Consider the following 12,500-nt stretch of genomic DNA (forward strand, 5'->3'; position numbering starts at 1 on the left):
TTTCTGCAAATAGCATCATGAAATGAAACAGAGAAAAACATGAAACAGTCTCGCGGGCTGAACTTCAGTCATCTCTATACAAATAACACACACCCATTTAGACAAATATCATACACACACAATCACACACAAATAACACAACTTCAGCTGGGATGTTGTATGTGATTGTGTTTGTGTGTGTGATAAGTTCGAGTTCACTTTTACTGTCCCTAAGATACTGATAAAGATGTATCTGGTGTAGAGTGTGTGTGATGCTGCAGTGTGTGTTGTGTTGACTGTGATAAAGTAAAAAACAATTACAGAGTGGAAATATGATGTTTCCCACCCAGGATCTATAGCACTATGGAGTTCACTAGTGATGTTTACAGCTGGAATGTCTTATATCTGTTTATTTAAATATAATGACACATTTTACAGAGACAGACAGAGTGAGAAAGAGAGAAAGAGAGAGAGAGAAAGAGAGACAGAGAGAGAGAGAGAGAGACAGAGAGAGAGAGAGAGAGAGAGAGACAGAGAGAGAGAGAGAGAGAGAGAGAGAGAGAGAGAGATGGAGAGAGAGATGGAGTGGGTGGGACAGGAAGGAGGAGAGAGAGAGAGAGAGAGAGAGAGAGAGAGAGAGAGAGAGAGAGAGAGAGCGAGAGAGGGAGAGAGAGGGCGAGAGAGAGAGAGAGAGAGGTGTGTGCTTTATTTTGTGTTATTGATTATTTGATTAAACATTTCCTCTTTTAGAGCGGCTCAAAAACTAAACCTGTCCTCTAAAAAGAAGAAGCAGAAGCCGACGCCCACTGCTCCATTGACCACACCCCTTTTCCCAACAAACTTCAATGGAATCCTGCAGGTCACGTCCCCACCAGCCCCACCCTGTCTGCTCAGAGCTGTCAGTAAAGTGAGAGATAATCCAGGACTCGGCAAGGTGAGTATAAGGTCTTTTAGTCACATGATCACTAGATCACTAATCAATGTAATGGCTGCAGAATCTGTGTGTGTGTGTGTGTGTGTGTGTGTGTGTGTGTGTGTGTGTGTGTTTGCTGATGTCTAGGTGAAGGTGATGCTGCGTGTGTGTGCCGTGTCCCATGCTGAGTCCAGCTCCTTCCTGAAAGTGGACTCTCGTAAGAAACAGGTTAGCATTATGGATCCATCTGTTAACTCCACCTCCCAGCAGAGCTCCAATCACAAACGAGGAGCCTCCACCCAAGTACCACCCAAAATGTTCACCTTCGACTCTGCCTTCTCACATGATGCCTCACAGGTGAATGCTCATCCAATCCACTTCCTGTTTGAATTGTCCTGTGTGACAATAGTTAGAAAGAAATATCCCTTAAAAAAATGTGTGTGTGTGTGTGTGTGTGTGTGTGTGTGTTTCAGGCAGAGGTGTGTGCTGGTACAGTAGCCGAGGTGATCCAGTCGGTTGTGAATGGAGCTGATGGATGTGTGTTCTGTTTTGGTCACTCCAAACTGGGTGAGAGAATTTGTTATTTCGTCCATTTGTGTGTGTATCTTTGTGTGTATATCTATGTGTGTGTGTACCTATGTGTGTGTGTATCTTTGTGTGTGTGTACCTTTGTGTGTGTGTATCTTTGTGTGTATATCTATGTGTGTGTGTATCTTTGTGTGTATATCTATGTGTGTGTATCTTTGTGTGTGTATCTTTGTGTGTGTATCTTTGTGTGTGTGTATCTTTGTGTGTGTATCTATGTGTGTGTATCTTTGTATGTGTGTATCTTTGTGTGTGTGTATCTTTGTGTGTCTGTGTATCTATGTGTGTGTATCTTTGTGTGTGTATCTATGTGTGCATCTTTGTGTGTGTATCTTTGCGTGTGTATCTTTGTGTGTGTATCTATGTGTGTATCTTTGTGTGTGTATCTTTGTGTGTGTATCTTTGTGTGTGTGTTTGTTTTTTGTGCAAACTCCACTTCTGTCCAATCGTGTTCATCCTGCTCAGGGTTCCATTTTCATTATCCATCCATCCATCCATCTTCTACCGCTTATCCGGGGCCGGGTCGCGGGGGCAGCAGTCTGAGCAGGGACACCCAGACTTCCCTCTCCCCAGACACTTCCTCCAGCTCCTCCGGGGGGAATACCGAGGCGTTCCCAGGCCAGCCGAGAGACATAGTCCCTCCAGCGTGTCCTAGGTCTTCCCCGGGGCCTCCTCCCGGTTGGACATGCCCGGAACACCTCCCCAGGGAGGCGTCCAGGAGGCATCCGGAACAGATGCCCGAGCCACCTCAGCTGACTCCTCTCGATGTGGAGGAGCAGCGGCTCTACTCTGAGCTCCTCCCGAGTGACCGAGCTCCTCACCCTATCTCTAAGGGAGCGCCCAGCCACCTTGCGGAGGAAACTCATTTCGGCCGCCTGTATCCGGGATCTTGTCCTTTCGGTCATGACCCAAAGCTCATGACCATAGGTGAGGGTAGGAACGTAGATCGACTGGTAAATAGAGAGCTTCGCCTTGCGGCTCAGCTCTTTCTTTACCACAACAGACCGGTATATCGACCGCATCACTGCAGAAGATACACCGATCCGCCTCTCAATCTCCCGCTCCATCCTTCCCTCACTCGTGAACAAGACCCCAGGATACTTAAACTCCTCCACTTGAGGCAGGAGCTTTCCACCAACCTGAAGGGGGCAAGCCACCCTTTTCCGGCTGAGAACCATGGCCTCGGACTTGGAGGTGCTGATTCTCATCCCCGCCGCTTCACACTCGGCTGCAAACCGTCCCAGTGCACGCTGAAGGTCCTGATTTGAAGAAGCCAACAGGACAACATCATCTGCAAAAAGCAGAGACGAAATCCCGTGGTCCCCAAACTGGACTCCCTCCGGCCCCCGACTGCGCCTAGAAATCCTGTCCATATAAATAATGAACAGGACCGGTGACAAAGGGCAGCCCTGCCGGAGTCCAACATGCACCGGGAACAAGTCTGACTTACTGCCGGCAATGCGAACCAAACTCCTGCTCCGGTCATATAGGGACCGGACAGCCCTTAGCAGAGGGCCCCGGACCCCATACTCCCAGAGCACCCCCCACAGATCACCACGAGGGACACAGTCGAATGCCTTCTCCAGATCCACAAAGCACATGTGGACTGGTTGGGCAAACTCCCATGAACCCTCCAGCAACCTGGTGAGGGTATAGAGATGGTCCAGTGTTCCACGACCGGGACGAAACCCGCATTGTTCCTCCTGAATCCGAGGTTCGACTATCGGCCGAATTCTCCTCTCCAGTACCCTGGCATAGACTTTTCCCGGGGAGGCTGAGGAGTGTGATCCCCCTGTAGTTGGAACACACCCTCCGGTCCCCCTTCTTAAACAGAGGGACCACCACCCCAGTCTGCCAGTCCAGAGGCACTGTCCCCAACCGCCACGCGATGTTGCAGAGGCGTGTCAACCAAGACAGCCCCACAACATCCAGAGACTTGAGGTACTCAGGGCAGATCTCATCCACCCCCGGTGCCTTGCCACTGAGGAGCTTCTCGACCACCTCAGTGACCTCAGCTTGGGGGATCGACGAGTCCTCAACCGAGCCCTCTGCCTCTGCTTCCTCAGTGGAAGACATGTCGGTGGGGTTGAGGAGATCCTCGAAGTACTCCTTCCACCGTCCAAGAATGTCCCCAGTAGAAGTCAGCAGATTCCCACTCCCACTGTAAACAGTGTGAGCAGGGCACTGCTTCCCCCTCCTGAGGCGCCGGACGGTTTGCCAGAATTTCTTCGAGGCCAACCGATAGTCCTTCTCCATGGCCTCACCGAACTCCTCCCAGACCCGAGTTTTTGCCTCTGCAACCACCCGGGCTGAAGCTCGCTTGGCCCTCCGGTACCTATCAGCTGCCTCCGGAGTCCCCCGAGCCAACCAGGCTTGATAGGACTCCTTCTTCAGCTTGACGGCATCCCTTACTTCCGGGGTCCACCACCGGGTTCGGGGATTGCCGCCGCGACAGGCACCGGAGACCTTACGGCCACAGCTCCGCGTGGCCGCGTCGACAATAGAGGTGGAGAACATGGTCCACTCGGACTCAATGTCTCCAACCTCCCTCGGGATCTGGTTGAAGCTCTGCCGGAGGTGGGAGTTGAAGATCTCTCTGACCGGAGACTCTGCCAAACGTTCCCAGCGGACCCTCACAGTACGTTTGGGTCTGCCAAGTCTGTCCAACTTCCTCCCCGGCCATCGGATCCAACTCACCACCAGGTGGTGATCAGTTGACAGCTCCGCCCCTCTCTTTACCCGAGTGTCCAAGACATACGGCCGGAGGTCAGATGAAACAACCACAAAGTCGATCATCGACTTCCGACCTAGGGTGTCCTGATGCCATGTGTACTGATGGACACCCTTATGCTTGAACATGGTGTTCGTTATGGACAAACTATGACTAGCACAGAAGTCCAATAACAGAACACCACTCGGGTTCAGGTCGGGGGGGCCGTTCCTCCCAATCACGCCCCTCCAGGTGTCACTGTCGCTGCCCACGTGGGCGTTGAAGTCCCCCAGTAGAACGACTGAGTCCCCAGTCGGAGCACTTTCCAGCACCCCTCCCAGAGACGCCAAGAAGGTCGGGTACTCTACACTGCCATTTGGCCCGTAAGCACAAATAACAGTGAGAGACCTCTCCCCGACCCGAAGGCGCAGGGAAACGACCCTCTCGTTCACCGGGGTAAACTCCAACACATGGCTGCTGAGCTGGGGGGCTACGAGCAAGCCCACACCAGCCCGCCGCCTCTCACCGTGGGCAACTCCAGAGTAGTAGAGAGCCCAGCCTCTCTCGAGGAGTTGGGTTCCAGAGCCCAAGCCGTGCGTGGAGGCGAGCCCAACTATATCTAGTCGGTATCTCTCAACCTCCCGCACCAGCTCAGGCTCCTTCCCCCCCCAACGAGGTGACATTCCATGTCCCTAGAGCCAGATTCCGTGTCCAGGGATTGGGTCGCCTAGGCTCCCGCCTTCGACTGCCACCCAATCCACATTGCACCAGCCCCTTACGGTTTCTCCTGCAGGTGGTGGGCCCACAGGAGCCATTTTCATTATAATTCTTATTATTATGTATTTTTATTTGCTTTGTTTTATTAATTATATAAATAAATGTATGTTTAATTTCACACTTTTATTTAATAAAAAAGGGTTAACCCTAACCCTAACCCCTAACCCTAACCCCTAACCCCTAACCCCAACCATAACCCCTAACCCTAATTCCACCCTCTATTCCCTATCCCCTTGGGCCTGGACCCGGGCCTCGGTCATTCCCCTAACCTAACCCCTAACCCTAACCCCTAACCCCTAACCCCTAACCCTAACCCCTAACCCTATAATAAAGCTGTAATAAAGCTCATGAACATTTTATTTCATCACATTTAGCGAAAAACTAATTTTATATTTTGTTCATCAAAATATCTGTTTCTCATTTTCTCACATTCAGCAAAATCTCTTTAGACATAAACAAACAAACAAACAAACAAACAAGTCATAAATAAACAGAACATTTAACCTTTACAAACAATTGAATTAGAATGAACACTTCAGTGTATTATTGTGTTACATTGTTTGTGTTACAGTGTTTGTGTTACATTGTTGGTGTTACAGTGTTTGTGTTACAGTGTTTGTGTTACATTGTTTGTGTTACAGTGTTTGTGTTACAGTGTTTGTGTTACATTGTTGGTGTTACAGTGTTTGTGTTACAGTGTTTGTGTTACATTGTTTGTGTTACAGTGTTTGTGTTACAGTGTTTGTGTTACATTGTTGGTGTTACATTGTTGGTGTTACAGTGTTTGTGTTACATTGTTTGTGTTACATTGTTTGTGTTACAGTGTTTGTGTTACAGTGTTTGTGTTACATTGTTTGTGTTACAGTGTTTGTGTTACAGTGTTTGTGTTACATTGTTGGTGTTACAGTGTTTGTGTTACAGTGTTTGTGTTACAGTGTTTGTGTTACATTGTTTGTGTTACAGTGTTTGTGTTACATTGTTTGTGTTACAGTGTTTGTGTTACAGTGTTTGTGTTACATTGTTTGTGTTACAGTGTTTGTGTTACATTGTTTGTGTTACAGTGTTTGTGTTACAGTGTTTGTTTTACATTGTTTGTGTTACAGTGTTTGTGTTACAGTGTTTGTGTTACAGTGTTTGTGTTACATTGTTTGTGTTACAGTGTTTGTGTCCTTTGTTCCTGTTTGAAGCTTTGCTCAGTTTTCAGGAGAAATTTCTGTTTAAATCTGATAGAAGTCTCACTGTTACTCCAGCAGAGCAAAGCTGTAAAGCCATCTGTCACTATGTGCACTAGGGAAGAGTGTGTGTGATTTAGGACACACCTCTGTAATATAAATCTGTGTGTGTGTGTTTGTGTGTGTAGGAAAAACCTACACCATGATTGGGAAGGACGACTCCATGCAGAACCTGGGCATTATCCCCTGTGCTATCTCCTGGCTCTTTAAAATCATTACGGAGCGGAAGGAGAAGACTGGAGCCCGATTCTCTGTCCGTGTCTCTGCCGTGGAAGTCTGGGGGAAAGATGAGAACCTGAAGGACCTGCTGTCTGACGTGGCCACAGGAAGTTTACAGGATGGTCACTCACCTGGAGTTTACCTGTGTGAAGACCCCATCTGTGGCATGCAGGTGAGGAGACACAGTCACACTGAGGGGAACATTCAGGGAACAGAGATTAAACATGCAGAGGAAAGACAATGAGATTGTGTGTTTCACATAAACAACTGATGTGTGTGTGTGTGTGTGTGTGTGTGTGTGTGTGCATCTCTAAGGACATTAGGAGATAAAGTCACTGTCAAGATGAAAAGCTTTTAAATGATAAATACATAAATTTTTCAGACTGAATGATCAGTGTGTAAATCTCTTTATAACAGTTTTAATCTTATTCACAAATAAAACCTCAAACAATTACAAAGGGACAATTAACATTAAATACTAAAAATCATCTCCACTTATCTATCTATCTATCTATCTATCTATCTATCTATCTATCTATTTATTTATTTATCTATTTATTTATTTTATTAATCTTGTTTATTCACAGTGAAATACAGGGAAAGTGTTTCTCACTCTTACTGATGTGAGTCACAATGTGCAGATTAACAACATTATAAAAGTAACGACTCATCACTTACAGTTAACACAGTTTATTAACACAGTTATTAACACAGTTATTAACACTTATCACTGTGAGCTGATTAAAATCTATTTTTACTACATTTAAATCTTAATGAGTAACAATCATAAATAGCATTTTTCATTTCTCCATCTACATTTTAATAATAAATAATGTTGTGACCTCCTGCTGAGTCTGTTCACATACACACTGATGAATATTTTCTGTGACAGGCTGATGATGTGGATACGTGTGTAATATGTGAGTGTGTGTTTGTGGTTTAGCTGCAGAATCAGAGCGAGCTGCGAGCGCCCACTGCACAGAAAGCTGCCTTCTTTTTAGATGCCGCTATCGCAGCTCGGTACAGCAGCCGAGCCGAGTGTGATGAGGACGAACATCGTAACTCACACATGCTCTTCACACTGCACATCTACCAGTACCGCATGGAGAAGAGCGGAAAAGGAGGCAGTAAGTATCTGTGCTCCTGAGTGTGTCCTGCTTACAGATATGATGTCATTTCCTGTTTCATTTATTGCCTGTTGGGGACCAAATTACAAGTCCAGTTGTTTATGTGCATCTGAATGCCATGTGACACGAGTTAGTCCTGAAAACACCATGAAAATGAGTTCCTCAGCCTTGAGGACAGACTTCAGAATTTATATTGTATTGTAATTATTATATGATATTTACATGCGAGTGTGTGTGTGTGTGTGTGTGTGTGTGTGTCAGTGTCCGGAGGCCGCAGTCGTCTGCACCTTATAGATTTGGGAAGTTGTGTGAAGGAAGTTGTGTCTAAACCCTGTGAAAGTGCCACACCAAGTCAGTGTCTGTCTCTCTCAGCCCTCGGCAACGTCATCCTTGCCCTCGTCAACGGCTCCAAACACATCCCCTACAAGTACGAGATCTTTACCCTATTATGTGGAATTAAAGCTCCATCACCAATCATCATTTTACTAAATCTAAAGTTTTTATTTTACACAACAGTGAAAAGTTTTCCACATGTTTAGAACATGATGCCACATAGGCATGGTGTGTGTTGCCATAGTAACCGCAGAGACGAAGTGCTAGTAGTAAAATCTTCAAAGATTTATGTGTAAAGATTATAAACAACTCTTTCCACTAATGTGAAAGGGAAGTGCACGAGGTTGTGCATGTGTGTGTTCTGGGTACATTGTGTGTGCTTCTGTGTGTGTACTGACATTTAATCAAGCAGAAGATGATACTGTCATATTTTCTTATTTAGCTAAGGAGAAGTAGACAGGATGGAAGCCCAAACGTGTGGAACATAACCCCAGAATAATTTATTCTCAGTTCTCGAAGGTAAACGAGTGTGTTGAGCAAGACCTCAGGAACAGATGATGGTTTATATTCTCATCCTCATCCTCATCCTGTCTCTTCTCTCTGGTTAAACACTTTCAGCTTTGAGGTCCACAGCCTGCAGATTGTGTTTTCCTCCCACAAGGCATGTGGGAAAATTGTATGCAAATTTAATTCACTTTGCAGAACTGGTATGTGGGTTTGAAGGCCTGAACTGGGATGAGGAGAGATGTAATTAAGGTTCAGGGAGATTTTAAATGAATAAAATTTTGGTATGAATAAATTAAAAATGCATAAAAATATCAATGATCTTAGCGTGTGTTAATGAGAGCTAAATGCTGGCTGCTGTATTCTGTAGGTCGTGTAAACACCAGGATTAAATGTCAAAGAGGAAAACAAAATAATTGAATGTAGATGATGAGTCAGAGCGACACAGCCAGCGCTCAATAATGAGATTATATCTCTAAATTTGGCTCATTTACATCACACACAGGAAAAACAATGAGCCATATTAAATAATGTGATCAGAGGTTATGGTGTGTGTAACTTTCCTCTTCGTCTCCTTCGCTTGTCTGTGCTGTAAAGTCTTAAGTTCTCGAGACGATTTCTTTGGTGATAAAATCTTTTCTGGTTATTTTGTGTTTCACAGGGACAGTAAGTTAACAATGCTGTTGCGAGAGTCGCTGGGAAACATGAACTGTCGCACAACCATGATCGCTCACATCTCCTCCTCTCCCAGCCATTTCTCAGAGACTTTGTCTACACTACAGATTGCTTCTCGAGTGCTGAAGATGAAGAAGAAAAAGACTAAAGTAAGCATGGTATGAGCCACATTTTTATATTCTGTTAGGAACAAAATGACCCTTTGATTTCTACAACATTTCAGAATAAGCAGTTCATTGGAGTGAAGAAGTCATTAACATGAGATCAAACATGAAATCCAAATATAATGTTCAGTTGTGTATCTTGCAGCAGTACACGTCTAGCTCCTCTGGTGGAGAAAGCTCATGTGAGGAGGGAAGAATGAAACGTCCGACTCAGCTCCGGAACATACACTCCAGGAACATTAGAGACTCTGAAATGCAGCTGCTTCACATTACCAGCGACCAAGACGATTATTCCAGCAGCGAGCAGTCTTGTGATACTGTCATTTACGTAGGTCCAAACGGTTCTGCACTTTCAGACAGAGAGCTCACAGATAACGAAGGTCCTCCAGAGTTTGTACCCATCATCACATCTATTCACGAGGATAAGGGAGTCATCTCAGTTAGGGAGTCATCTCAGTTAGGTGATTCTTTAATCCAACCACCACAAAATGTCCAGTCGATTCAGACCCTTCATCCTCAGACACTTCCTCCTGTACCTGAAGAAACTGCAGACCCTAACAAGCAGGAGAAAGATTGTCTCAAATGCAACACATTTGCAGAGCTGCAGGAGCGTCTGGGGTGCATTGATGGCAGCGAGGAAGTAAACAATTTTCCTTTTGAAGAACTTCTGTCCAACAGACTTAAGAAAATTGAATCTGTTCCATCATGCACCACCACAGAGGATCCCAAGAGGATCTCTAATGATCAGCAACTGGAGGAGATCCGGGAAGTGGTAGAGGAAGCAGAGATTGCACAGTCCATTATAGAAAGTCTGGCAAAGTCCACAATAAACAATTCTACTCTTTCTACAAGTGTAAGCGGAGGGACTGGTGTCAGACAGCTTCAAAGGGCCAACAGTCTTCACAACAGCAGGGAGTCCATTAGTGGAGGAAGCAGCAGTGACAGCAAACCTCGTTCCATGGGTTCCCCCAGACTCGGTATAGCAAGCTTGTCAAAAACATCAGAATACAAACCTCCCTATTCACCTTCTCAGCGCTGCAAAGTGTACACACAGAAAGGCGTAATGCCTAATACACATCCACAACACACACACAACTTGTACAGAGATTCAGGAAAGTCGTCTACTGAGTCGTTGCTTCAGGCTGAATTTAGAACATCTCCTGTCGGGATGGGTCTTCAGGTACTGAAATGCTCTTCTTCCTCCAACAGTTTAGGATCAGTGGACACACTGTGTGATGATGTTCCTCAACTGCCTCTGGACAATAAAAACAGCACACCGGTCACCTTGCAGCAGTTCTTAGAGCCACAGGCTGAAGATGATTTGGTCTTTACCCTTGTTGAGGAGTTAACACTGAACGGGCTCATGGAGGATGGCAGGCCCACCAGTCTTATCAGCTTCAACAGTGAGTGCTCAGTTCAGGATCTTGCATTGGGACCACGACCAGTCAGCATCATCAGCAGTTTGAGTGAAGACTTGGATTGCTACAGCACTCCCACCTCCATTACCACTGCCACCATCTCAGAAGCCAACGTTGTTACATTTCTGCCTCTCAGCAAGGAGGAAGGGGAGTTCATCATAAACCGACGGCCCTCTAACAGTTCTTGGCTGACGGAAATGAGTACAGGAAGTGGTGAAGAACAACTTTGTCAAAGCTTTGTTATGCAGCAATGCTTTGGGCAGGGTGACGGACTAGCTGAGGCTCAGCTTCTGGAAGTTAATGAGGTCGGGGAGCTCACAGAACAGAACAAGGAGGATGGAAATGTTTTCTGTGGAAGTGAAACTTCCACCAAAATGTCTCCAACCATGGGAAAAACAACAGTCACCATTTCCAATGTTCAGACATTATGCACCTTGACCAGCTTTTCCCGTAACAAAACTAATATAACAACTCAGCCTTGTGTTGCTCTAATGCCCATTATTCATGATACACCAACCAAACCTCCTTCTGTCAAAGATCACAGATCTCCACCGGTTCCTCTCTCAAGTAAGATGATCTTTAATGATCCCTGGATGAAAAGGGATTCCTCCAGCCCCGAGGAACCTGTCTGTGAAGTAAAGCTAGAGAAAGGAACATCTGAATATATAAAGAGTAAAAGTGTGTTAGACAGAAAAAGTTCAAGTAGCTGTGAAGCAGAAGGTTCTGATTCCTTCAAGAGGGTCATAGATGGATGTGAAATGGTTCTAAATGCTTCAGAAAACATCACACCTTTGTTTTCATCTAACATCCTCAGGACCGGCAGCCTTCCTAGGGCATGGCATCACCTAAACAAGCAGGATGACCTTGATGAGTCTTCTTATCGCTACATGAGTGGAGAATATAAAACCCTTGGAGTTACTACATCCACTCCCTGTAGTCCTCGAGCCACACTGGAGCGAAGATTATCATCAGGAAGGCAAGGGTTCTTCAGTCGTCCAAAAGGAATCCCACCCTTACCACCTGTGAGGAAGTCAAGTCTTGACCAGAGAAACAGAGCCAGTTTGCAGCACAATTCCACAAATAACCCGTGTCCAAGCCTGAACTTACCGTTCTTGGGCATCACTCCAGAGAATCCGGCTAAACAAACAGGACCAAACCTGGAGAGCAGCAGACTCTTCAGTGCCAAACTTGAGCTTTTGGCTAACAGAACCAATTCTCTGGGAAGATCCCATGTTGCCCACTATAACTGTCATTCTTTAGAGAGAGGGGAGAGTCTGATGCTTGTTGGGTCTAAAGCAGCTGTAGTGAGAGATAGCACCATGCCCCGAGTTGGCAGAAGCATCACACGTAACTCTGTCTCTTCTCCGTCCAGTGGACTGACCTGCAATTCCAGCGTAACGCATTCACCCAAATCAAGCCAATCCAAAATCTCAGCTGTTACCAAACTCCTCATGGCCAGTCCTAAGTCTCGAAGCCTTTCCACATCTAGCACCAAGAGCTTGAGCTTCTCCACCAAGTCCCTTCCACAGTCAGTAAACAGAAGCTCCAGTCTGCCCCCTAATGGAAAGAACCAAAACCCAAATTCTTGGTCAACTCAATCTCTAAGCCGTAACAGGGGATTAGGGCTTACCTCGAAGCTGCCTCTTAGAGCTGTAAATGGACGAATCTCAGAACTTCTGCAGGGCAGTGCAGGCCAGACCGGTCATGGACGAGGTAATACTGAGGAACGAGGAGGAACAGTCCATGGTGCAGCAGTGGTTCATACATTACCGTCCCCATATAGTAAGATTACTGCTCCACGGAGGCCACATCGTTGCAGCAGCGGCCATGCTAGTGATAACAGCAGCGTTTTGAGCGGAGAGCT

General features: G+C 46.1%; 1 protein-coding gene across 3 annotated transcripts in view; it reads left to right on the forward strand.

Moving 5' to 3' along the window:
* kif26ba (kinesin family member 26Ba) overlaps nt 1–12,500 on the forward strand; it is a 24,768-nt gene that overhangs the window by 4,531 nt on the left and 7,737 nt on the right. For 2 of the 3 annotated variants that reach the window (XM_060880617.1, XM_060880615.1), the window contains exons 2-9: nt 730–913; nt 1,040–1,249; nt 1,366–1,459; nt 6,325–6,587; nt 7,359–7,542; nt 7,804–7,969; nt 9,041–9,212; nt 9,364–12,500. The exon at nt 9,364–12,500 is cut by the window's right edge and continues 182 nt beyond it. In XM_060880617.1, coding sequence (XP_060736600.1) covers nt 730–913; nt 1,040–1,249; nt 1,366–1,459; nt 6,325–6,587; nt 7,359–7,542; nt 7,804–7,969; nt 9,041–9,212; nt 9,364–12,500 — 4,410 coding nt within the window. The remainder of the gene's footprint in view (nt 1–729; nt 914–1,039; nt 1,250–1,365; nt 1,460–6,324; nt 6,588–7,358; nt 7,543–7,803; nt 7,970–9,040; nt 9,213–9,363) is intronic. The other variant, XM_060880616.1, reaches the window with a different exon arrangement.

Source organism: Tachysurus vachellii, chromosome 10 (assembly GCF_030014155.1).
Source record: "Tachysurus vachellii isolate PV-2020 chromosome 10, HZAU_Pvac_v1, whole genome shotgun sequence".
NCBI classification, from domain to species: Eukaryota; Metazoa; Chordata; class Actinopteri; order Siluriformes; family Bagridae; genus Tachysurus; species Tachysurus vachellii.